Source organism: Pempheris klunzingeri, chromosome 4 (assembly GCF_042242105.1).
Source record: "Pempheris klunzingeri isolate RE-2024b chromosome 4, fPemKlu1.hap1, whole genome shotgun sequence".
Taxonomy (NCBI): Eukaryota; Metazoa; Chordata; class Actinopteri; order Acropomatiformes; family Pempheridae; genus Pempheris; species Pempheris klunzingeri.
Window position 1 is genome coordinate 13,742,155 of NC_092015.1, and position 24,032 is coordinate 13,766,186.

General features: G+C 42.3%; 1 protein-coding gene across 1 annotated transcript in view; it reads left to right on the plus strand.

Annotated features, from left to right (window-relative positions):
- The window catches only part of cbl (Cbl proto-oncogene, E3 ubiquitin protein ligase), a 36,552-nt gene extending 13,385 nt beyond the window's left edge, over window positions 1-23,167 (plus strand). The window contains exons 3-16 of the mRNA XM_070828776.1: window positions 6,610-6,756; window positions 7,702-7,858; window positions 10,184-10,305; window positions 11,962-12,099; window positions 12,867-12,954; window positions 13,664-13,795; window positions 13,978-14,196; window positions 15,084-15,212; window positions 16,026-16,445; window positions 17,338-17,426; window positions 17,547-17,753; window positions 17,843-17,931; window positions 18,277-18,519; window positions 19,849-23,167. Coding sequence (XP_070684877.1) covers window positions 6,610-6,756; window positions 7,702-7,858; window positions 10,184-10,305; window positions 11,962-12,099; window positions 12,867-12,954; window positions 13,664-13,795; window positions 13,978-14,196; window positions 15,084-15,212; window positions 16,026-16,445; window positions 17,338-17,426; window positions 17,547-17,753; window positions 17,843-17,931; window positions 18,277-18,519; window positions 19,849-20,144 — 2,476 coding nt within the window. The 3' untranslated portion in view covers window positions 20,145-23,167. The remainder of the gene's footprint in view (window positions 1-6,609; window positions 6,757-7,701; window positions 7,859-10,183; window positions 10,306-11,961; window positions 12,100-12,866; window positions 12,955-13,663; window positions 13,796-13,977; window positions 14,197-15,083; window positions 15,213-16,025; window positions 16,446-17,337; window positions 17,427-17,546; window positions 17,754-17,842; window positions 17,932-18,276; window positions 18,520-19,848) is intronic.
- The last annotated feature ends 865 nt before the right edge of the window (window positions 23,168-24,032 follow it).

The window sequence follows — 24,032 nt, forward strand, 5'->3', positions numbered from 1 at the left end:
TGTTCTCTCGTGGTAAAATGTTCATTTCGAAGGCAGCCAAAGTGCTGTTTCACACCACTGCTGTTCTCTGCTGCATTCACTCTTAGATATGAATCAGACTTAATGTGCTGCCTTTTTGGCTCATCTCCCTGTACAAACCAAGATGAATAATAATAATTTAAAAAAAAAAAGTGTTTGCGCTATCTCTGCACTTCCCCAGCAGGCACTCTGGGTTGGTTGTGATGTAGTTGATGGTAGCTTTAGTGGTTAGCATAGCAGCCAAATGACTATCAGTGCTGGGAATGGAAAACACAGTTCACACTCCAGAGGCTGCGGGTGTTTCAGCTTCAATTACATTTCCTTACATTTGTAGATATGCACACACACACACACACAAATAGCAGAGCATCATAGTTATTTATGTCATTGCGGTATCAGTGAGCAGCCGACTCATGTAGTCCTCACACTATTAGATTATGGTGATTAGCATGATGCAACCCACTAGTTTCTCTCCCCCCCCCCAGGGTACAACAAGTACTTGCTGTTTATGCACATAGAGATAAATGAGCTCAGATATTCACTAAGATATGGCTATTCATCCGTGTAGAGGGGATTAAGCTAGAACTGTGTTGTTTCCTGTTGTTTTTTACAGTCTTTATTTTCTCCTTCACAATAATCTGAGGATAAGCCTTCCTAATTGACCACAGTGATAAGAGCTTTGAAAGAGAGTTGAAATTAAAACAGAAATCCACATTTGAATAAATTGGGCTGGATTTCGCACAGCTGTCTTCGTTTTTTTAATAAATTTTTTCTTTATTCAGGAGTTCAGGTGTGTAAGGTAGCGGTGAAGTGTCTATGGCCCAATGCTTAAGTGCAGTGTTCAGACTGTGTGTGTTTGTATTGTGTGCTGTCATGGCCGTTTCCTGATGGAGATCTGGAGTGAAGCCAGTTCCAGAGAATTAAATTTATAAAGTGATGACTAGAGCAAAATGGTATGTCAGAACTTCAAACACATAATCCACTGTGTTTCCCAGCAACTACATTTATTTTTAATTTCTTTGTCTAAGCATTCACCACATTATTAAATTTTGTATCCAAAATAGTATTAACTCTGGGCCTATGACGAGGGTACTTCCTCTCCATTTGCATATGTGTAACGATATGCACTCAGTTGCCAGTTTATTAGGTACACCTAGCTAACACTACTGTACAGCCTCCCTTCATGCCGGTTATAATGTTCAGATTTTGTTGAAACTGTTCTAGAGAGTTGTAGATTAAACTGTATGTATGTACAGCAGTTTACGGTGCTGTTGAACTGTATTGCATTATGCTGAAAGGTGTTTGTCATTTAGACGACCCTCATTGAAATAAATGAATGGAAACACCTGTGGTGGCCTCCAAAATGACAATACAATCTAATCTAGACCTCAGTTCAATCGTTTCAGCAACACCATTCTAGACCTTTCTCGTTAACAAGCTATTAAATGTATCTAAATGTCATCTGACAGACACTGAAGAGGGCGTGATCTGGGGAGGCAGGAGGGTGGGCAGCACCATGTAAGGCTATTATGGTCCACTATATCAAGCTTCAAATTGTTGAAAATAACTTTTGGTGGCTTTGTTACAGGGCTGAGTTCATGTTTGACGTGCATTTGCCTTTTAGTCTTAAGCAGTAAAGATAATACAGCTGCGCGATGATATTACAGCTACTTGTGACTCTTGCCAGTCCAGACAGACCCTCATTCTGTAAGGCTGACCCTTGCTGGCTGTGCTGTGGTATATTAGCGCAGTGCGGGTCTGGCTGGCTAGCTGCGCTACTTTATCACAGCCAGCAGGAAACAGGAAGGGAGCAGCCAGCTGCAAGGTTAGAGGTCAATCTATAGCATGAGGGGGATGGTGGACAAAAACCTAGTGTTCAGAAAAAAGGTTTGGCTTGTTGTTGTGGTCGTGGTTAAGAATGAGTGAGAGACGGAAAAAGAAAACATTTCAGACATATGAAAGCAGAGAGTAGGTCAGCAAACCATTCTCTGTACGTCTGTAGCCCACTGACTCTGCAATCTCCGGGTTGGCACAGCATCCTCAATAGCTTGGAACAGTTGTAGCAGCACTGGCTACTTCCCAGTATACACACACACACACACACACACAGTACAGAGCTGGTATTGTAGGATGGACGGGGACACGCACACACAGACACAGAGATGCTAAAACAGATATCGGCTTGTCCTGCTACATATGAGGTTAGATTTGAACCTGTATCTTACTTAGAGGTTCAGAATGATACTCAGTCTGCCTTCGGTAAATCTCCATCATGCAGACAAACAGACCCAACAGAGTCTCATTCACTGTGCAAATCTCGTGCCAGAGACAGCTGTGCCACCCTGTGAGCTTGATGCCAGTCAGACCAGTGTTCACTATCACATTCATTCTTTCTCTCCGTCTCTGAGTCATACACACTATATGGATGTTTCCTGTTTAAACACACACCAAGTCTCTGTGTGTGTGCGTCTACGTTATGTACACACGCCTAGTCCGGTGGATATAAAACTGTCTAGCTGTCTATCCTGAAAATCCTGATCCGAGGCTTGTGACCCCCCCCCCCCCCCCAGACATTTTTTTAACAACATACACATACTGAACAAGCAAGTGCACAGTCACATGTTTGGGGATTTTTTTTCACTGAGCAATTGCATCTACCCCTTCATATGAAGCTTCCTGTGCTTTTGCAGGTATGGCAGCTTGACTGTCTGTCTTTTGCCTAAACTGCATGTGAAAATGTTAATCACTAAAACTCAACATGTTAATCTCTGAGAGTCCCGGCTCCATTGTTGGATCTCTCATTTCTTCTGTACAGAGCCGCCGACTGACAGCCTCTCTCAGTCTAACAAATGCACATTTCTATTGAATGCCATAATCATATAAACACAAGCAAAATAGCCGTCACAAATATAATGTTGCCTTTAGCTAAGAGTTACTGCTCACCCAGCTCAGAGGCTGTGCTTTGCGGTAGCTGGTTAGCTACATGGACATATGGTTAAATCACTAAATAAGAGCGGCGGCACTCTCTAATTTTTTCAGCTCAGTGGTAGAGACTACCTCATTAGCTTTAGCAACAAATCTGCCTGGCGTAGTAGAAGACTCGTGCTCCATATAGGCAAAAACGTAGATAGGCAGGTTTTCTCTTATTACAGACTTGCTTTGTCACAGACGCAGACACCATATTATTCTTTTTTATGTTTTGTGAAACAATTTTATTTATTGATTGTCAGGCTATTAAGACATATGATAACATAAGTCCCATACCTTGCCTTTTAAGCTTAATGTTTTACTGACCATTGGTGTTCAGAAGTAATTGTTGTTTGAGCTGAAACAATTAGTTGATTGTCAACCAATAGAAAATTAATCAGCAACTATTTTGATGATCATTTAGTAGTTTCAGTTAAGCAACCATTCACTACTTCATGCATTTCCTGCATTTTTCTGGTTTTTTGTCAGTTTTCTGGCTGGCTTCTGAGAAATTGTGAAACATACCAATGAAGCCATTTTTTGAAAACTCTTACTGGAACTTAGAGCAAAGGTGAGACAGGAAGGCCTTTTTAGCTCCCCGTTGGTAGTGGCAGTGCCATTGTATCTGTACATTAATGCAGTCTTGGGATTGGCTGAAATTTGAACTCGGCTTCACCTCAGTTTTCACTGCCAAGACTGTCTGTTTTCCTTTTTTGCACAATTTCCCTTTGCATTTGCTCTGAACCCATTTTCACTCATCACAGTTGGATTGACTGATTGGGGGGAGTTAGTTATTTACAGTTCATAAACACAGAGCTACAGCTTACTGAATGTTGCTCATAGAAAGTTTTAGACAGAGCTGAATCAATTACACTTTGGTCTGTTGACTACATGTAAAATCCAGCTGAGTTTTAGCCCCTGCAGATTACAAATTGCAGTGCATATGTGCCCATAGAAACTCTAACCCCATGTGAAAATCTTCAAACATATCATTAGCATTTGATGGTGAATTAGAAATGAAATTTAATGGTGGGTTTGAAGTGAGGAATTTATAAGCTCCAAGTCTCAAGTAGCCTCTATGAATGTTTCAGAGATGAGGCGAGTGGATAAGTGGATTCAAAAGGCAGTAAACCAACCTAGATGTGGAAATGAAAGCTTTCATTGAGGAGAGATTAATTCAGAGTATAAACATGAGAGAGAGGATAACTGTCTTCATACAATTACGATGTAGATGAAAGTAGAGCAGGAGAGGGGTGTTGTAACTTAGATAAAAGCAGAGGGTAGAGAGGTTGACTAGAGAAAGGATGACACTGCAGCTTTAAGGCTCAGTAGGGCTAGGAAGCAGAAGAAACAGAAGAGGACCTCCTGCTGAGACGATAGCTACTTAAAAAAAACACACACACACACAGATGCAATGTCACAATCGTCTGGCTTCCCTGAGATGACACAGGAAAGGGAAGACATTCACGAGTGCGGCTGCATGAGCTCCTCGGGGAAATGCAGAGAGTCGTTGAAGGTCTCATTTTCCACATTGCATCACTGATGAGGGGTAGCCCTGACATCAAAGACTTACAGTCCCTGCTTCTAGCTTCAAGTCATTTTATGTAGATTTTAAGTGGGAAGAGCAGTTCAACAGATTAGGCACCCCACCACACGAGTCTTCACTGTTCGAGGATCATTTACTGCTGAGATGGAATTAACGCTTTGACGCAATTTACAAGCATTGCATTTTCTCTTTCAGATTCTTGTCTACTGGTCTATTTTGGCAGGTTCTCAATGTACACTAATCTTATTCATCCATCTTCACTCACTGTCCTCTTCCTCATTCACTCTCTCCTCTCCCCCCTCTCTCCACTCATAGGGTGCGTAGTGTAGTGTGGGGCAGCTGCAGCGTAGCCACACTTTCATTGCTGTCTCTCTTGTGCATGTCAATTCACCCAGCCTGACAGCCAAGCACAATCTCCCTCTGTGCTGCCTCGTAAATCATGGCTTTCTCAGCATAACACTTCTAATGCTGTGATGGGGTGCAGGGATATGGTGACATTCAGCAGCCTTGTTCTCTCACTTCCTAGTCTCCTTTTTTTTGCATCCTCCTCTCTCACTTTTGCCCTCCTCAGTTACACTCCTCTCCTCAATTTCCTTATTCTGTCATCCTTTGTCTTTCCGCTCCTACTCTTCAGTCCTTTCCTCTCCTCTGTGCTTGTCACCCAGCCTTTTGGAACTAGAGTCAGGGATGTATACTTCCATGTCCTAGCCTCTACATCTCACACAGCGTGTCTGTGTCTGTGTCGTCTCCCTGGGCCTGTGACTATTTCTGTATTGTGGAAGCAGCTAAGGACAATTCTCAGTGGAAGAAAATACCAAGCCCGGCCTTCCATTAAATATCTCGATTTCCAAGTCCAATTCTCCCCCTCTGTTAACTACCATCCATCTTGCTGCATATTTTAGAAATAACAAACTGTTGTTCTCATTGAAGTGCGCCGTCTACATTTGAATCTCATGTTTCTTTTAAGAGGTAAGGCAAAGCATTCACGTTGCCTCCTCGCGTGTGTGTCAGAAATAAATTCTTCTTGCCTCAGAGCAAATTCATTGTTACTGTTAAGCTTGTCACAACACGTTTTTTATTTCCTGGGAAGTATACCAGTATGAAGTATGAAACCCAGTCATCTGCATCGTGAAAATGTTTTTAAATCCTAAACTATTAGATTTCACAAGGGATCCTCCGTTTTCAATTTATGGTGATCACACTTTCACCTGTAATTTCTTGATGTGGCATGTTTATGCCCAGTGACTGCCAACAGTTAAGCTTTGGTCAACACTTGCCTTACTTTGCCGTTTGAATAGCTCAATACAGGTAGAATAAAACTGTACTTGGTAGTAGTTAGCGAAGTCGATGGCAATCTAAACTCACAGTCCTCCACACATATGCAGCTTGAATGTCTTCTCAAAGCTACCAGTGGAACATGAGTAAAGAAATGGGGTAAATTAAGCCCCCAAAATCTGCTTTTTAATATATACTGCCTTAATTTAAGTGAGAACATTTTGAACACATTAATGTTTCTGATTTGAAAGCCAAAGGATCTCACTGTCTCCTCTACTTCACTTTGATATGTTTGGTAAAGCAAGCGTAAAAATGTAGAATAAGATTTAAATAGATGTAACACGTGTATATGTTATTTGCATATAAAAATGTTTGTGTGCAAGCATTTTTAGGAAGTTGATTTCAGCATAATTGTTAACACTGCATTACTGCATTTATTTTGCATTGTCACAGATGGTTAAGCCAACAAGAATGCTGAACAGGATACTATTTATAGTTGACTGACGAAAAACCATGTTTGAATTTGAATATTTGAAATTTGAATTTTCTCTTGTAAATGATGAGAAATGGCTCTTCCTCATCATGTGAACTAACCAATGTTAGCAGGAATCATGTTGTCATGTATTTGCAAGTTTAATGACTCAGGGCACTAACGGCCAATGTGGCTGTAATGCTAAGAAATTACTAATCTTGTTCTGAATTTCTCTCTCAAAGCTGTTATGTGGGCTGATGACACTGCTACCACGGTGCAATGATAACGACATGAAATTTCACACTCTCCCCTCTGCTCTTGACTTCCACAGGCGGAACCTCACCAAGCTATCGTTGATCTTCAGCCACATGCTGGCTGAGCTGAAGGCCATCTTCCCCAATGGTCTGTTTCAGGGTGACAACTTCCGCATCACCAAGGCAGATGCTGCAGAGTTCTGGAGGCGCGCCTTCGGGGACAAGTAAGTTCATTTCCTATATTAGTTTTTATGCATAGAATATCATATTACCTCAGTGGCAACCTGGCATCCTGCTCCCTTACAGGAAAATTGGCTAAATGAGAAGTTACTATAGTTGGGAATATATAACTGACATCGTCTCTCTTCTTCCACCGTCGTCACTGACAATAAATATCTTCCCTGGGACGAATGTGGGGTTATTGAATACAGAGGTCTGCTGACTAGAGCATATCTGTTTTGGGGGGGGGTCCTTGACATGTAAATATGGAAACCCATTTTCTATACGATCACACACATTTCAGTTAATGAATCCCCCACACAGCTAAGTCAGATTGTAAGAATGTGTTATCATGCAAAACAATCCAAGCCACGTGGAGCCACAAGAACAATTTAATAGCTTTCCCAACACCATGTAATAATGCATGAATTTCCCCCATTTATCACATAACTGCACACACACAACACACACACAATGCATTTTGCAGTGCATTGAAATTCAGCTGTTTTTATATCTGGTTTCTGCCTCTTGAACAGATTGCATCAGGTTAGGAGCCATGACCAGCAACCATCAAAGCTCCACTTTGGAGCTCTAAAAGAGTACTTGCACAAAATAGCATTTCCTTTTTATCATATTCAAATCATTACAATTATCAGCTCTTAACAGGAAGTTCATAACTGCATAAGTTTTGGTGGTGTATTAGATGCAGACACAGTGAATTCACTGCTCGAGATAAGTTGCAAACTGTCACTGCACCTTTACTGCACTTACGTGTGGGTATGCCACAAGGCAGCATTCAGGCAGTCTACATTCAACCCTCATTATTAATAATGTTTAAATGTTCAATTTCAGTTTTTGCAGAGGGGTGTCGTCATCTGCTTGTTGGTGTGTGTGTGTGTGTGTGTGTGTGTGTGTGTGTGTGTGTGTGTGTGTGTGTGTGTGTGTTACAGGACCATTGTGCCTTGGAAGGTGTTCCGTCAGTCTCTCCATGAGTTTCATCCCATCAGCTCCGGACTGGAGGCCATGGCCCTCAAGTCCACCATAGACCTCACCTGCAACGACTACATCTCTGTCTTTGAGTTTGACATCTTCACCAGGCTATTCCAGGTAGTGAACAAACAAACACACACACACACTCTGCACTTCTCTACATGTATTGTGATTTTGTTATGTGTAACACATTATGTTGTGTGATTGTTTTGTTGTGAGTTAATGAGAGGTTAAATGTAGAAAGGAAAGGAGTGATGGAGAAGAGATGGAGAGTAATTCATAGCAGTCTGTTAGCCTTGGCGTAGGAAACAAATTTCATTTGAGTAGCACATAATGAACTTAAACTAATCTGCCACATCTTTTTTCGGCTAACTCTATCAGCTCGTTAGCAGGATGCCTGCTGACTTATTCACACTGTCAGATGGGAATGGGTTGAAGCTTTCTTCTGCTCTGCTCACCCAGTACAGATTGAAGTGTTTGGCAATGATTTTGTCCTCTTTGTGAGTTGTCAGTTGTTTCTTAAGGCTCAGACAGGCTAAAGTGCCACAGTGAGATCCTTCTCAAGGACAGTCATCATTATATGCGCTCCCCCTAAGGTTGTACTTTCTTAGTGTTTGATGAATAATAAACAGCAAGATGAAAATTTGTGGAATAATTCCCTCTATGGGCATCTTAACTTGGCTTGTGCTTTGGGGCTGTAGAACATTGGTACGTTGTCAGTTTTAGTTGGTTTACTTTGCCAAACCCTCTCTCAGCTTTGTAATTGATAAACCACAGTACAGACATACTGCTCATGCACAGGGAGTTGTGGTGAGGTGAAGGGGTGAAATGTGGTAAACCTGTATATAATTGCAAAATATAAATGAAGGCAGCAGGTTTGCGAGTGTTTTTGTGTATATTTATGGTGGTGCAGGTGCTCAGAAGGTCATTTCCTCCATCAGTAAAGAAGGAACAGTAGGAGAAAGTTGCCTGCTAAAAAGAAGAATACAGGCAGGATAAAGGAAGGAAGGGCAGAGAGCAGGGTTATCAGACACCCTCTGCAGAGCTTATATGTAGTACTGTATCAGCATTGTAATAAACACAGTAACATATGCAAAAACATTGATGTTTTATACCATCTCATGCTGTTTGCAAACCTTGCTGTTGTTTTATTTGCATCATATCTCGTATGCAGTAGTTTATGTTGTTTATTCCCTCAGTGACATCATCCTCCGGCTACTTATGTGCAGGGCACGGACAAGCTTAATGAAGCCTTAACAGATTACAGACATTTCCTATGACACTCCCTCATACAGAAAAAACCCTCCTCTAAATGTCCTCAAACTCAGAAGAGGAAGTGAGCCTGTGGCCATTTTCAGCTCTGTCCTTGATATGCAGCAGGGGGTGACATGCTTTTTTTTTTTGTAGGCCCTTTAAATGTTTCATGCAGTATCTTTATGCTGAGTAATGTGGTAGTGATTACAAACCAATGTATTGTGAAAAGTTTACTTGCTCTGTTCAGTCAAGAGCAGGTGAATTGATGACCAAATTGTAAAACGAGGCACAAATATTGTTGTACAATTGCTTTATGCTATATCACCCAGTAACATTGTAACATGTCTGCCAGTCTGTGATTGCATTACACTAAAGGGTACAAGAGAGATGAGATGCAATACATCTGACAGGAGTTCAGCAGTGGAGACGATTTCAACTTGTGACTTCCTGTGTGCAAAAAGTATAAATATCCCAACATTTAATTTGGTCAAATATGGTGAAGCAGCAGGGGGACAGTACAGCCCCTCTTGGTGATTTGGCCTGATAAAAAAAAAAAGGTGACTTTTTACAAAGGAACTGTTGTTCAACAATGGTCGTAACTTATGCATTTATTTTCAGTTTTGTATGTGGTAATTCTCCTTCCTTTCTCACACCGAACAGACTGGCGAGAGCTATTGCGGAACCACCTACTCACTACCACACTCAGTCAGCCATTGAGTATTCTAATTTGTTTTACATTCGCTGAAATCGTCACCCCTTATTGTTTGGTTGGCTTGACTTGATTTGGGTCATGTAGTCTTTAAAGGAAAAAAGCATCTGAAAAGTTGACTTTTGCCTGCTTTATACATAGAATAATGTGGAGCACTCTGCTAGTGTCCATTTAACCTTCCTCATTCTCTGGTTCCACATGGTAGCAAATGAGTTTTATGCCGTTTTAAGTGTTGCAAAATGTTCTTGAAGGATCTTTTTTACATGGCTTGACCTTGGCTGAATTGGTCATTGTAAATCACACTGAAGTTCAGTTAACACTTGTTTTAGCGTCATTCATGATGCAGTGCATTTCTCCATTACTCTGCTCAAACTGTTATTGCTGTGCCCGTGCACTCACACATCAGATGAGTCACTCTGTCTTCCGTGTGTGTGTCTCTGTGTGTGTGTGTGTCTGTGTGTGCGTGTGTCTGCACGTAGCCTTGGTCGTCCCTGCTGCGGAACTGGAACAGCTTGGCAGTTACTCATCCGGGCTACATGGCCTTCCTCACCTACGATGAGGTCAAAGCAAGGCTGCAGAAGTTCATCCACAAGCCTGGAAGGTGAGACAAACACATATACATGCACGCAGACGCACGCCTTGCACACGACCTGGCACCATGTGGTACGTCTTGGTATGAGAGCAGCACTATAGGCGTCTGAATCCCGCTGACCTGAAATAGTTTAATGCCTGAACATGTTTAGGCTGTGTGAGCAACACACTTGTGTTTCTAGTATTGGAATTTATCATCATCAACAACATCATGTAACTATGTTCATGTGTTTGCAAGGACTTGCAGCATGGTTGCGGGTCACTGTAGCTCTCAGGGCTTATTTTTGACTCTGCTCAGGAGGTGATACATAAACGTGAATGTTAAAGTGAGTGTGTGTGTATGTAATTTACACAGTCATATAAAATCATCTGTGTTACCCCAGTCACTGGTGTTATCGCTCTGCACGGACACATACAGACATATAAATGCAAATTCTCAATGTTTGGCTTTGTTGCAACACAAAGACAGTCTTGATGCCAGTTTCACATACCAGTTAAGCTAGTGTGTGTGCGCTTGTGTGTGTGAAGGACCCAGGGCAGCATGGCACTGGTACCTAGCATCAATGGCCTGATTGTACACTGAAAGCTGATGTCACTATTTAGGCCTGGCTCGTGTAGGGCCACATTGACATCCAAGCAGTTATTGGTCAATGTGAGTGCAGCATTTTGACACTATAAATTACAGCTTACTGTCAGGGGTGCTCTGTTCATGTCATGGGTATCGCAGTTCTTCCACTGGTAAGCTAAACATTGAGGCCGTCACCAAGACTACTTTTTTCCACTTCTGGATCTCCAAGCTCAAGCCGTAGATGTTAGTGACTGATGAGGAAATCCTAATACATGCACCAGAGGATGGATTAATGTAATGCCCTTTTTCTGGCCCGCCTCAGTCACATACCAGTGGTCTCCAGCTTGCCCTGAATGCTGCGGCTAGAGTACTAACAAAGACGGGCTTCTTTGCAGGGGTATTCAATACCCCTGATTTTTAATTTGGTCATTTCCTGATACAAATTTGGCAACTTGTACATAGAGACAAGCAGACAGGAACTGGGAAGAGTGACTGTAAGTCTCTCCGACTCATGCAGTCTCTTGTAGCCACTGTTATGTTTCCACTTTAGAAAGCACCATTGGTAGTTCCCATGAAATAAATCAGTTTACCTGACTAAAAGTTGCACTAGCGGGCATAGTTGGGGGCAACAAGTCCCCTCCTCCCCTCCAGCTGGTGATGAAGGCACCGTACCATAGTATCAACATACGTAAAGATACACTGTGGCGCTGTCTTGTAAACCAAAAAAGTAAAGCTTACTTTCAGTGTCATCAAACAGAATGCATGTTTATATAATGTATAACATCTGTTTTGTGTAGATAATTTATTTCCATGTTTTTACATGTAAATAGAAGCATTTTATGCAATTTGCTTTTATGTGTTTATGCTTGAGTGGGAACACGTGAGTTCACATGTACTATTGCCAAGGGGGTATTTCCATGCATAATTCAACCTGCATGTTTGCATTTGGACTTCTTTCATAAACAGGTTCATGCATACATGTTTCCTAGTGTGCACAAATTGACCGTTTGCACCCTCTTATTTGATCTCTCTATTTTTTTCAGTGCGGTAAAGAGTGACAACTCCAGCGTGTCTTATCTCTCACGTCTCTTTCCTCAGTTACATCTTCAGACTGAGCTGCACACGGCTGGGCCAGTGGGCAATCGGCTACGTGACAGCAGATGGAAACATTCTCCAGACCATTCCCCACAATAAACCCCTCTTCCAGGCCCTCATAGATGGCTTCAGGGAAGGATTGTGAGTCTATTGGTGTTTTGTTTGGCACACTGGTATCTCTCATTTTGGGGGTTTTCGTCCCTGACGCATGTCTGTGTCTCTGCGCCAGGGTCTGGGTGTTCATTTGATGCAGATTTTATAGATTATCTACAAGTCAAGCTTCCTGACACATATGCAGAGCTTCTCTTTTTCTGCCATTTCTCTTGTTTTCTCTTCTCTTTCCACAAAACTTGCATCTCTGCTTTGCATCCCACAATCAAACCTGCCTTTCAGCTCTAAACCAATCCAGCCATATCATATTGCCTGCTCTGATCATTCCAGTGTTATCATAACCAGAATAGAACTGTTGGTTTTTAGTGTGCAGCTCAGTTAGTGGTTTAGCTTGCTGGCGTGATACACATCTTTTGATGCCAGCTTTGAATCCTTTGTTTAATGAAAGCTATGGTTGGCGTGTCCCAACCTGTAATCAAATCCTGGTTTAAACTGGTGTATCGCCCGTATCTACAAAACATTTATCAAATGGTAATTACAGCATCTGACCCATCTGTAAAACAGTCTCGCACAGTACATGCATCAACTCTGTGATGATATTAAAACAGCGCCAGATTGTAGGAATGGACTGAACAGATGTTTTCATTACCACAGCCTGTTAGGTACACATGCAGTATAATCATTCTAACTAATGATGATCATAACTTTCAAATGAAAATGCCTGTTGAAATACCCAAGGATACTTTAAGGGCAGTTCTGCATGTACCTTCTAATTTTGAGTTCCTCTGCATCTCCAGCTATTTATTCCCTGATGGCCGGACCCAAAACCCAGACCTGACAGGACTATGTGAGCCTTCACCTCAAGACCACATCAAAGTCACACAGGTCAGAGCACTGAACTTCTCAGACTGCATCTTCACTCTTTAGTAACCTATACATTTTTGCTGGTCATTGGCATTTTATTGTAGTGGTGAAAAGAGTCTTTTTTTTTTTTTTTTTTTTGTGGACACACAGATCAGTTAAGATTTCAGCTGAAAAAAAAAACCGTTGCAACAGTGCAACACACAACCAAAAGAAAGCAGAAGCAGATCACTGAGTTGACTAACCAAGAGATTTAAACCAAGAGCATTTTTCATTCACATTTATTTGACATTCATATTTAATAAGTCAGTTCAACTGGATGTAAAATAAATTGGATAAGAAGAAGTTGTACACTGTGTGAAAATGTGTGGGCTTCCTCAATTGTTAAGAATTGTAGGAAATCCCAGCTGCCCTACAGGATTTCATACTGTCATCACAGCAAGATACGCGACTGTAAATTGTAAAATAGTGTTAAAGAAAATCTACCCTCGTATATGTTAACCAGGCTCTGTCATGTCTGGCTTCAATGTCTTGTCAAAGTTTTCTAAATGTGCTTATGAACAGACACAATTTGCTTGAGTACAGGACTGAAACTAAAAAAATACGCCCCCACGTTTTAACTTGGCTCCAGATCTAGGCTCTTTCGAAATGATCTCAAGTGGTGTTAGTACCGTATGATGTTACTCCGTGTTCAGGCACTAAAAGCTCATAGTCTCATGTTTTTTCCCCTCAGGAGCAATATGAGCTGTACTGTGAGATGGGCTCTACTTTCCAGCTGTGTAAGATCTGTGCCGAGAATGACAAGGATGTGAAGATTGAGCCCTGTGGTCATCTCATGTGCACCTCATGTCTCACTGCCTGGCAGGTACAAGAGTGGGTGGATGGACGGGGTTTGTGTGGGTTGATCGCTCTGAGTTAAGTGTCATAACTCATACCTGTTGAGAGGAGAACTTGTTCTTAAAGTGCTCTTCTCTGCAGACATAACAGACATATAAAAGCACGTAACTTCTTTTCATCTGTGTACCATTACGTCTGCCTGTGTTACAGGAGTCAGAGGGTCAGGGAACAGGATGTCCCTTCTGTCGCTGTGAGATTAAAGGTACGGAGCCCATTGTTGTGGATCCTTTTGACCCCAAGGACAACAGCGGGGGCTCCTGCAGGGGCACATTTGGGGCTGAAGGCGCTCCATCGCCCAGCTATGATGATGATGATGACGACAGACTTGAAGACCCCCACCTCATGATGAGCAAACTTGCCTGTACAAAGGTAAGATTGTGGAAAGGTGTTGTCTTAATTGAGACAGGAGTTATCTCAGTTTGCTCAGAGTTTCACGTCATGACACTGGGCAAGCTGATATTTTCTACTAATAAAACATTGAGGCACTTGGCCTAGTTGATTTGGCGTCCTGGGTGTACCTTATGGGTTGCTACTGTTCTCTGTTTTTCTGAGAGACCATCTCCACACAGATGAAACACTCCCTGCCTTGCCCTTTTCACTTTTTGTGAGCTTCAAGCCTCACGGCTCATATCTCAAGTCTTTCATCTCCATCTTTCATGGTGCCAAGGTAGCAGCTTTTTGTGCTTCTCTGTATTTGATATGAGGGTTATTCTCCCATCCTGGATCTTTTATCTGCCTTTGAGGAACTCTCACTGTGTGCATTAGTCTACTTGTAGAGTAGGTGAATACCTGAGATCACACACACTTTGATGTGGTCCCTGGAATTTCTTTGGCTTTGATTGCCGACTCGTCCTCTTTCTCAACTTTGACCATTTCTGTAAATGTACTTGTACTCTGTGAAGTACTTGGCTGTACTTCATAAATATTTTGTGTTGATTTCTGTTTCGATCGTGTTAAAACAAAATGAGTCCTGGATTTTTTTTTTTTTTTTTTTTTTGAGTAACTGAGATCAAACTCTTGAGCTCTGCCATTGGAAGCTACAGTAAACTTTTAAGACATAGTTATTGCATGAAGGTTCAGTGTAAAACTATGTGCTGTATTTACTTTAGTTTGGCAGTTGTACAACATCAGTCAACCTGTGGGAAACTCTGGGTCCTGAAAACGTTTCATGGACAGAAACCATTACATCCATCCAAAACTGAGCAAGTTCTTCATCCAGCTGATCAGTGTGTATATTTTGTGTGTATGTAATCCAGGTGGAGCGGCCCCCGTCGCCCATGTCCATGCCTCCTCAGTCTCTTCCTCCTGTGCCGCCCAGACTTGACCTGCTACCACACAGACCTCCCAACCCCCCTGGTGCCTCCAGCCCCGGAGTCACCACTAAGGTAACTGAACAAACACAACCACGGAAACATCACGTTTGATATTACCATATTAATAGTTAAGTTTGTTCATTTCACAGGCACAGAGCATCCTCAATATGTGGTTTGATTGTCCATTTGATTTTTTTGAAGGGTGTCTCATAGCCCACAGGTGAATAGAAAATGGTTCTGACAAAGAAAAATGAGGCATTGTTAATGAATATTTCCTCACATTTTATCATCTTTAATACAAACTCTATTACTTGCCATGTTTGTAACATAGAAACCATTTCGGTGTTGCCACAAATTTGAGTTGTTTCTATTGTTTTAAATCTCTAATCTCTAATAACATTCTGCTTTGCTGCTGGTTTGTTGTATGACTTTTGTGGTGCATCCACAGAGTCAAAGCAGAGAGCAAAACCAAGATGTAAAAAAATAATTTAATCTGTAACCCAGCCCCGTTATTGATAACATGCTAAATCATGCTTACTCCTGTTGATACAAGTAAGTTGTTGAAATGACAATCACAATAATGTAGCTCATATTAGAGAGCGTTTCCACTCACTGACACATTCACAAGATCACAAATTACTGCTGAAATGGAAACTGTCACCGTCAGAAATTCCAGCTTCTTATCTACAAACTCATTGTTCTTTGGTGTTCTTCGTCTAAGTTATGTATAGTGTTGAATATGATGATGAATGCACGCACAGTGGTCTTGCTGCTAAGTGGATTATTTCCTGTGCAGAAGATAACTGCACTGAGTTTTCTTTGATTTCACATCAATATTGTATGTAGTCTAAATGAGCTCTTTCCATCTTTGTTTCTCCCTTCCAGGCAGCATCTCACCACAAAGACAAGCCTCTGCCCCTCCCCCCAGTGCTGAGGGATCTCCCCCCCCCTCCACCTCCAGACCGCACCCACACAGCCGGGGCAGCCACCGATGCACGGCTACAGAGGCGGCCCCTACCCTGCACTCCCGGGGAGCCCCCTCGAGATAAGCTCCCTCCTGCACCCCCAAACCGGCCCATGGCTGACTGGAACTCCCGACCTGTTCCCAAGGCCCCCACCTCCTCTTCCTCGTCGTCCTCCTTATCTTCCTCGTCCACACAAGTGTCCAGTCTGGGAGGGGACATCCGGGCAGGTGTTAGGGAGCTCTCCAACAGACACTCCCTCCCCTTGGCGCTGCCCTCCGCCCTGGACACGCGCTCGGACTCGCAGAAGAACAACAGCTCCCTCAGTCTGGACCACCAGCTGGTCAGAGGAACCACAAAACACCACACACTGAATACCATTTGGTCTGATGTGTTTTCATCGGCCACAGTTACAAGCACACAACATTTTAGTGAGACGACTGAAAAGACAAATGTAGCACCACCCACTAATAATTCAGTCTACTGTGCAGTAAATGTGGGTTATACCAAGTATGAGCCTCGGCTCAGTCATTCACTACACAGTTGGTAATTACTTACAGGAGGGAAAATAAATTAAGGCTGTATTCAGTACCCCTATTAATATTTTTAATACCTATAACATTAGCATGGTTTTGGCCGTGCTATCTCATGCGCATTAGAGTGATGTTTTTGTTGGGCATTAAAAGAAATAGTATGAGAATTTTATTTTTTTTACATTTTTGAAACTAAGAGTATTCATTATTCCTGCAATATAAAGCTGCAACCAACAGCTCTTAGCTTAGCTTAGCATAAACACTGGAAAGTGGGGGAAAATGGCTAGTGTGGTTCTGTCCAACTAGCACCTCCTGAGGCTCACTAATTACCACGTTCTATCTCATTTGTTTAATCATAAGTGAAGTTTAAAGGTGAAGTTCTGCTGCTCCGTGTCATTTTTACAGTTTTTGCACAGATTAAAAAAAACAAACGCATACAACGTGTAAAGTAATGAGCTTTAGAGGTGCTACTACGTGGTTTTTTCTTACCTTTTGGCAGTGCCAGACTAGCTGTTTTCCTTTTTCAAGTCTTTACACTAAGCATGAGTGGCATCAATCATCTCTTCTGTGTCGGAACAAAGCAGTTTTCCCTAAATGCCGCCATTGATTCCTTGAATGTAATTAGTGTTTGTTTCCTAGATTTTGATTGTGAAAATAGTTTTCACTTTAAGGTTTCTGAGATTTCAGCTTCTTCTTTTCCAGAACTTTGCAGCAGTAGCCGGTCAAGATTATGACAACCCCAAAGTCAAGCCCTCATCCTCAGCCAACGCCATCTACTCACTGGCAATTAGGTGATGATTTTTGCTCACTTCACAAAGGCCATATAATAAATTTTAGGAAGCTTCCTTTCAGCTTTTATAGATCCATATTTTCAGTTCTAATATAAATATTCTTGGTTTGCTTGTTCCCAGACCTTCCTCAGCCCTGAGAGCGGTCACAGGAGAGGAGGCACGTGACAGTGAGGAGGAGTCCGAGTACATGATCCCTTCCTCTCGCCCCGTTCTCCCCCCCATCACGGCACCACCTGTGGGTGAGACCCCACCAGTCCCGAGGCCTCCACAGCCACAGCCTCTGTCAACACTCCAGACACAGGCCCAAGCCTCCACACTCAACTCACGGTATTAACAACACTCAGCGAATTCACTCCCAGCAGCACATCTAGGTGAAATGGTTTTTGTTTCATCATTGTTGTTTGTTCCTGCTGTAGGCTAACACTGGCTGAACTGGAGGATGGACCTCAAATGTATGAAGCCATGTACAACATCCAGGCCAGGTCACAGCAAGCCAGAGATTCAGGTATTTGATTCATCAAACTTTGTACAGACTAAGATCAGGAGGACGACGACGGCTCATACGAGCAGCATTTTGATTTACTCTGATTGTAATCTGCTTTAACTGCTGCTGGAACAAAACTCTAATGAATCTGAATAACGGAATATTAGTTTCATTCTAAAGAAGATCAGGAAAAAACACTCTCTGTGTTGACATGAATGTAAAGTTATATTTTTGGTTGTAGTTATGACTGAAATTGTTTTAGATATAGATATAATTGTCTGGTTATGTGAATGAAACCATGCTGCTGAATCTGCCTGTGACGTTATGTTGTTGTCCTGCTAATTCAAAGTTTTCAACCTTTCGCAGACTATTCAGAGTTGCCTCCTCTGGCGATGACCAACGGCCCCAGAGACCACGCAGCCGAGGACAGGGAAGAGGAGGAAAACGGCTACGACTTCCCGAAACCCCGACTGCCAATGCCCCCCGCCCGACGTACCCTCTCTGAACTGGGGGGGTCGTCTTCATCGTCTTCATCTTCCTCATCATGCTCATCCTCCATAGCTGCTTTCAGCCGCCTTTCTCTAGATTCGGACGCTGGAGCTGCAGCACGTAAGTGTTCTTGCCCCTGCAGAGCAGAGCTTGTTTTTCATACGTAATACAACTTCCAAAAATAATTCAAAAATATTTTTTTTAAAAATGCTCCAAATGAACAACAAACCATGTTATGAAAGGGTTTTTCCTCAACTTGGGGATGTGTTAGATGAGGGATATGTGGTGCTAAAGCACCACCTCTGGCTGAAAGAATATCCAGATACCATTAAGCTAAGTAGGAAATCCTTTCTGTAATTTTCCTGAACTGATGGCTTGACACTTAAAAGTTTAAACTTTACATTAGTAGTGGCAAACTGGTTGGCAAGAATGGAAAATGTTGTGCTGCTACTGCTACATAAATTCACTTGGATGTAAAAATGTACAACAGCAGCGTCTTCACTCTGAACCTTCCTGGCCAAAAAGCAATTAAAAGTGCTGATGAATCGATATCTGAAGTAGCACACAAGTCCTGTGACCCAGAGAGCAGATTGAAAAGTTCACTGAAGCATTTTGCTGCAAGCTGGTATGACGCCAGACATAATACAGATTTTCCAGAAGCTCTCTGAAGTTAAATTTGACTCCTGTTTGGACTTTGAGAGATTACCATGAATACAATCACAGTATGCAAAGAAGGGTGATGACCAATAATTATAGAGAACTGCTCAGTTACATCAGTGGCATTTTTGACACTAGAAAAGTGATGCCTCCAGAATGCTGGACCGTAATCTGATGGTGGATTAACCTCCTGCATCATCAGAGTCTCGAATTTGTCTCAGAGGCTTGACTGCAGCTAATGCAGCATCAGTGGTCTCAGAAGATCCATAGCAGTCTGTAGAAGAAGGTGGAGCAGCAGGTGCAGGAGGACTGGACCGTGCAGAACTGCAGCAGAGCATCCTGTGGAGGACATTGATGGACACACTGACAAGCGCGATGAAGGAGTGTTGACATTTCCTGGTCGACGGAGCTAATATGGAGCATTTTGGTTGTGAAAACCACAGTGCTAAATGTGTGTTTTCAGCCCTTTTTCCTGAGACAGCATTTAATTTCTCAGTTATCTCCTTGTTGTTGCATTGAGCAGACATTTACTAATCAATGATGACTGCCAGCGTTCTGGTTGTTCAACTAAAGACCTAAATCTTCGCACCTGAACACCATTTAAGTGGCTCTCAGACAAGCTGTTTGATCCAAATTATTTCCTGTGAAGTAAATCGTCATTCACTATAACTTATAGTGACCTTTAGGGTATTTAAAATTATGTTGTTTCAGATTTGACCAAAACTTAAATCTAGAGTGTTCAAGTCCTTGTGGCTTCAAAGTCGTATACACTCACTCTGCCTGTTTCTTCAGCCTTCTCAGAGCCGGTGGAAGCACCAGAGAGACCTCCAAAGCCCCTGCCCAGACGCATCAACTCTGAACGTCGGCCCAGCCCTGTCCCACCCGTCCCTGTCCCACCCTGTAGTGGGGCAACAGGAGGAGAAGCCAACCCTCAAATCAGTAGCGAGATCGAGCACCTCATGAGTCAGGGATACTCTTACCAGGACATCCAGAAAGCACTGATGATTGCACAGAACAATATCGAAATGGCGAAGAATATCCTACGCGAGTTTGTCTCCATTCCCTCCACCGCGCATGTTCTTACATAGCACTCCTTGTGCCTCCCTCTCGTGTTTGCTCTCTCGCCCTAGCTTGGCCCAGCCTGGTTGGGTTTAGGCCGGCACAGCCCAGCCCAAAGCCCAAAGCTCATTGCCTGCAGCACTACCTCCGGTGCTGGCTGACGCCCTACGCCCCTGTGGATTTTAACTGGCTGTTACTCCAGCGAGCTCACAGCATCTCTGGGACTCCGCGCCCTGCACTCCATGCGGTTTCAACAGTGTGTGGCCTTCCTCAAACTGCCACAGCAGGCCTCTTCTTCTTCAAGGACATCTCCGCGGGACTGACTGAGCGCGTGTGGGACAATGGCAGGACGCCACATGGCGCAAGACTTTGGTTGGAATCCTGGGAAGACAGATTCTTATCTTTCATGTCGAAGCCTCTTGCTGAAAATGTAACCAACACCTCACAAATAAAACTAAAAATGTATGTCTATATGAAAATTTAATATATGAGTAAATATATATTAAATGTGTGTAATATATACAGTACGTGCATATACAGTATGTAAAAATGATTTCAGCTTTGAGGGTCACTGTTGGTACAAGCGATATGGGTAGACAGGGACCAGATTAAAGGGGGGGTTTGGCCTTTTCTGGCAGACTGAGGGATGTGAGAGTGTAGAGAAATACACGTGAGGATGAGAAAGAGTTGGGGTGTCTTCCTCACCAGAAGTGTTGGTCAGCAGCAGAGCTTTTTCGTTATGAGTTCAGTCTGTTATGGCCTTCGATTAACAACTTTGCTTTGGTACTTGTTTTGTTTTTGTTTTTTTGTTGTTTTTAGAAAAAAAAAACATGCTTGTTTTTTGACGTGTTGTATTTTTCAAAGTAGCATGACGATGGTTTCAGGTCTGGACTGTTGTCTGGCAGTATGTGTCTGTACGTGTGTGTGTGTGTGTGTGTGTGTTTGTGTGTGAGCATGCATGTGTGCAGGTCTGCCAGACCTACTCCTCATGACCTGCTCTTAAATGAACCCCTATTCCTGTACAACATGAATGTGGAATTACAGTCAGTATACTCAGACTCGTGCTGTGTAAACGTACTACTGCTCTAACTCATATGGCAGGGCCTAGTGTAGCTGTAGAGCCTGGCAGTGAGATTATTAGAGGACGTACTAATGTTGACGACCCTGCAGTACCAGACAGGCTAGTGTCGTGTGATCCGTGGTGGCTGAAACGTTTTCGTTCTGTCTTTGTCTAACTTCATTGGCTGGCTGGTTCAGATTTCTGTTTCCAGCTCAGTCCGTTGTTATGAAACAAAAAAAAAGTCATTGATTTACTTTGGTAATATATTATTGTAATATGATCATAAATATTGTTATTATAATTAATTCAGAAGTGCTTCACTGCTGCTACTATTGTTAGTGCTAAACAATTACGCCTTAAATGTACATTTGTGAATATTGTGTTAACCGTCATCCAGTTTCTTTAAAGTGACAGTATCATCCGTGTTTCTCCAGTCAGTAATGTAGCATACTTGAAAGTACAAGCGGCTTGTGAGTCTGCAGCCCTCTCAAGCTGTCGACTCTTCAATGTTTTAAACCTTTTTTATACACATAAATATATTCTCTATAGTTCTCTACAGGTCGGCTCTGTATAGCAACAGTAATAAAGCAAACAAAATGCTTTCGGTTTGGAGACCAGTCATTTTCTAATCGATTCAGGCTTCTCCTTCACCATCAGGTTCCTTTCACCTCACTGAAAGGAAGGGATTGCTGAGGCTTTTTTTTTTTTTAAAGTAGGCTCATGGGTTTGCTGGCCTTCCCCCAAGTCTACGTTAAAATCAGTATTTGGGCCAACTGTAAGAACTTACTCAGGAATAATGTTTATCTAAACTAGTGGTGTTCACCCCGGCTGTCGAAAAATCCAGAGACTCAGACGGCCGCAGACAGCAGCTCACCTGCCGTCTTGTCCATCCAGGTGACATGTAGCCAAAAGTATCCGCTTAATGAAGTCACACAAGTAGCCTATTACCTTTTTTTTTGTTGCATTATAACTTGCACATTTTTCGTATTATTTCCAATGTTGCAGGAATAGAGACAGCAGCGTAATTTCCAGGTACTTTGAATGAATAAGATAAATAAATGCAGGAGCTTTTAGGTACATTGGCTCGAAGCTCTCCCAGCATATGAAGAATGTTTTTGTTTTTTTTGGGAGGGTGTAGATCATGTTGAAAGCTTATTCTGGGTAATGCTGTCTGTCGACTGGAAGCTATCTCCGCGCCATCTGGCCATCTTCTTGTTCTCTTTTTCTGTTCCTAGTTGCCTTGAGAAACTTCTTGAATGATGGGTAATGGGCTGGGAGGTGCCCAATCCTCGATACTGTACCAATGTTTTGTTGATGTTTCGAGAAAAGCATGTCATGTATTATTTACCATTTTATTTTTGTTTTTCGCACAGTATACCAATTTGTGCTTCGATACTGTCACTCTAAAGAAAAGCAAATTGTATAAAGTTAGTGATCCGAAAAGAAAAAAATGGCTGTTTTATTTCATTTTGCATTCCTGTACATGTATTTTGTTCCAAAGGTTTTGTTTACTTGTGTGAATAATTCTGTGAGCAGTGCCATATGTTTAGAGATCCTCGCCATGGTTAGAGTAAGGCCTTGGTTTCGAAGAGAGCTTGTAGGTATTGATCTCTGAAGACAAGATTGTGCAGTATTTCCATTTTAATCTGTCCTCTCTGCCTTGTCAGCCGCACCAGGCCTCATCTGTGAGCACAAGTGCTGATCTGTGAAAGGTCTCAGCTTCATTTTTGTTTGTCCTTCATACCTGAAAGATAAACCAGGTCCCAGATCAGCGCTCGGCCTCACAGATGCTGGGTGCGTACTAGCCCCCGTTACCCTCGGTCCCTGTGTTGGGGTACTTCAACTTTCTGCCAGAAGAGGGAGCCGCTGTTCCATGTAGCCGTGTCGCTTCTCGTCAGTAAAAGGCATTCATTAACTTTTTGATGGTTTTTAAAGCTCATATCACTTTGGAAGTATGCACAGTGCTGTTAATAAAATGATAAGCAAAAGCCATCATGTGTCTCTGTTGTTTAGCTTATAGATGCATAACAGCACTTTTTAAAAAAATATCTTGAAATACTGAGGCATTACCTCTGTAATGCCACAGTATTTCAATATATCTTTCAATATATTCAATATTACTGTATCTAAAAAAATGTTGTACTGACTTTATTCTAATGCATTCGTACTGTAAAATTGTTTTATTTGCAGGAGTTTAAATTATTCTATTGAGATGTGGACCCTTTTCTCTGCAGACAATCTGAAGCAGGAAAAACAAAGGTAGAAATAACTCGAATGACGGCTGCATTCCATTTAGGTGAACCAGTCCCAGGTTCCTGTGATTGTGCATTGCAATTGTGTGTTTCCTGCTTTTTGACAGTGAGAATGTCTGTCTGACATGAAAAGAGTCTCCTGATGTCCAGGAGGAGTGAACAAAGAGATGAGAGCCTGAACGGACTAGAAACGACTCAGGAAGGCACCGATCTGACTTCTCAGGGGTTTGACGTTGATGAAGGTTAAGAGGTAAGACCTGCAGACAGGTTCAATACTTTGGTGCTATTTGTGTTTACATTTTGTACTCGATAGTCTCAAAACTTCACTAATGCATTTGGCAATCACATTAAAAACCAAAATCTGATTTGGCAGGCCGGCTAATAGATCAAATCTGCATCATATCTGAGCCATTTTTAAATCTCTTACATAACTTAATAAAGCATCCTGTGTACCAACAGACTGCTAAAGATAGAGCATGTGATTTATGTCTGCAGGAGTGAGACAATGAGACTGTGCTTTAGCTGTCTGCGTGCTACAATAACCCTTTATTTAGAGGCCTATAATTTCTTGGAGGTTTGCAAGTATGTACTAATTTGGGTAAAAT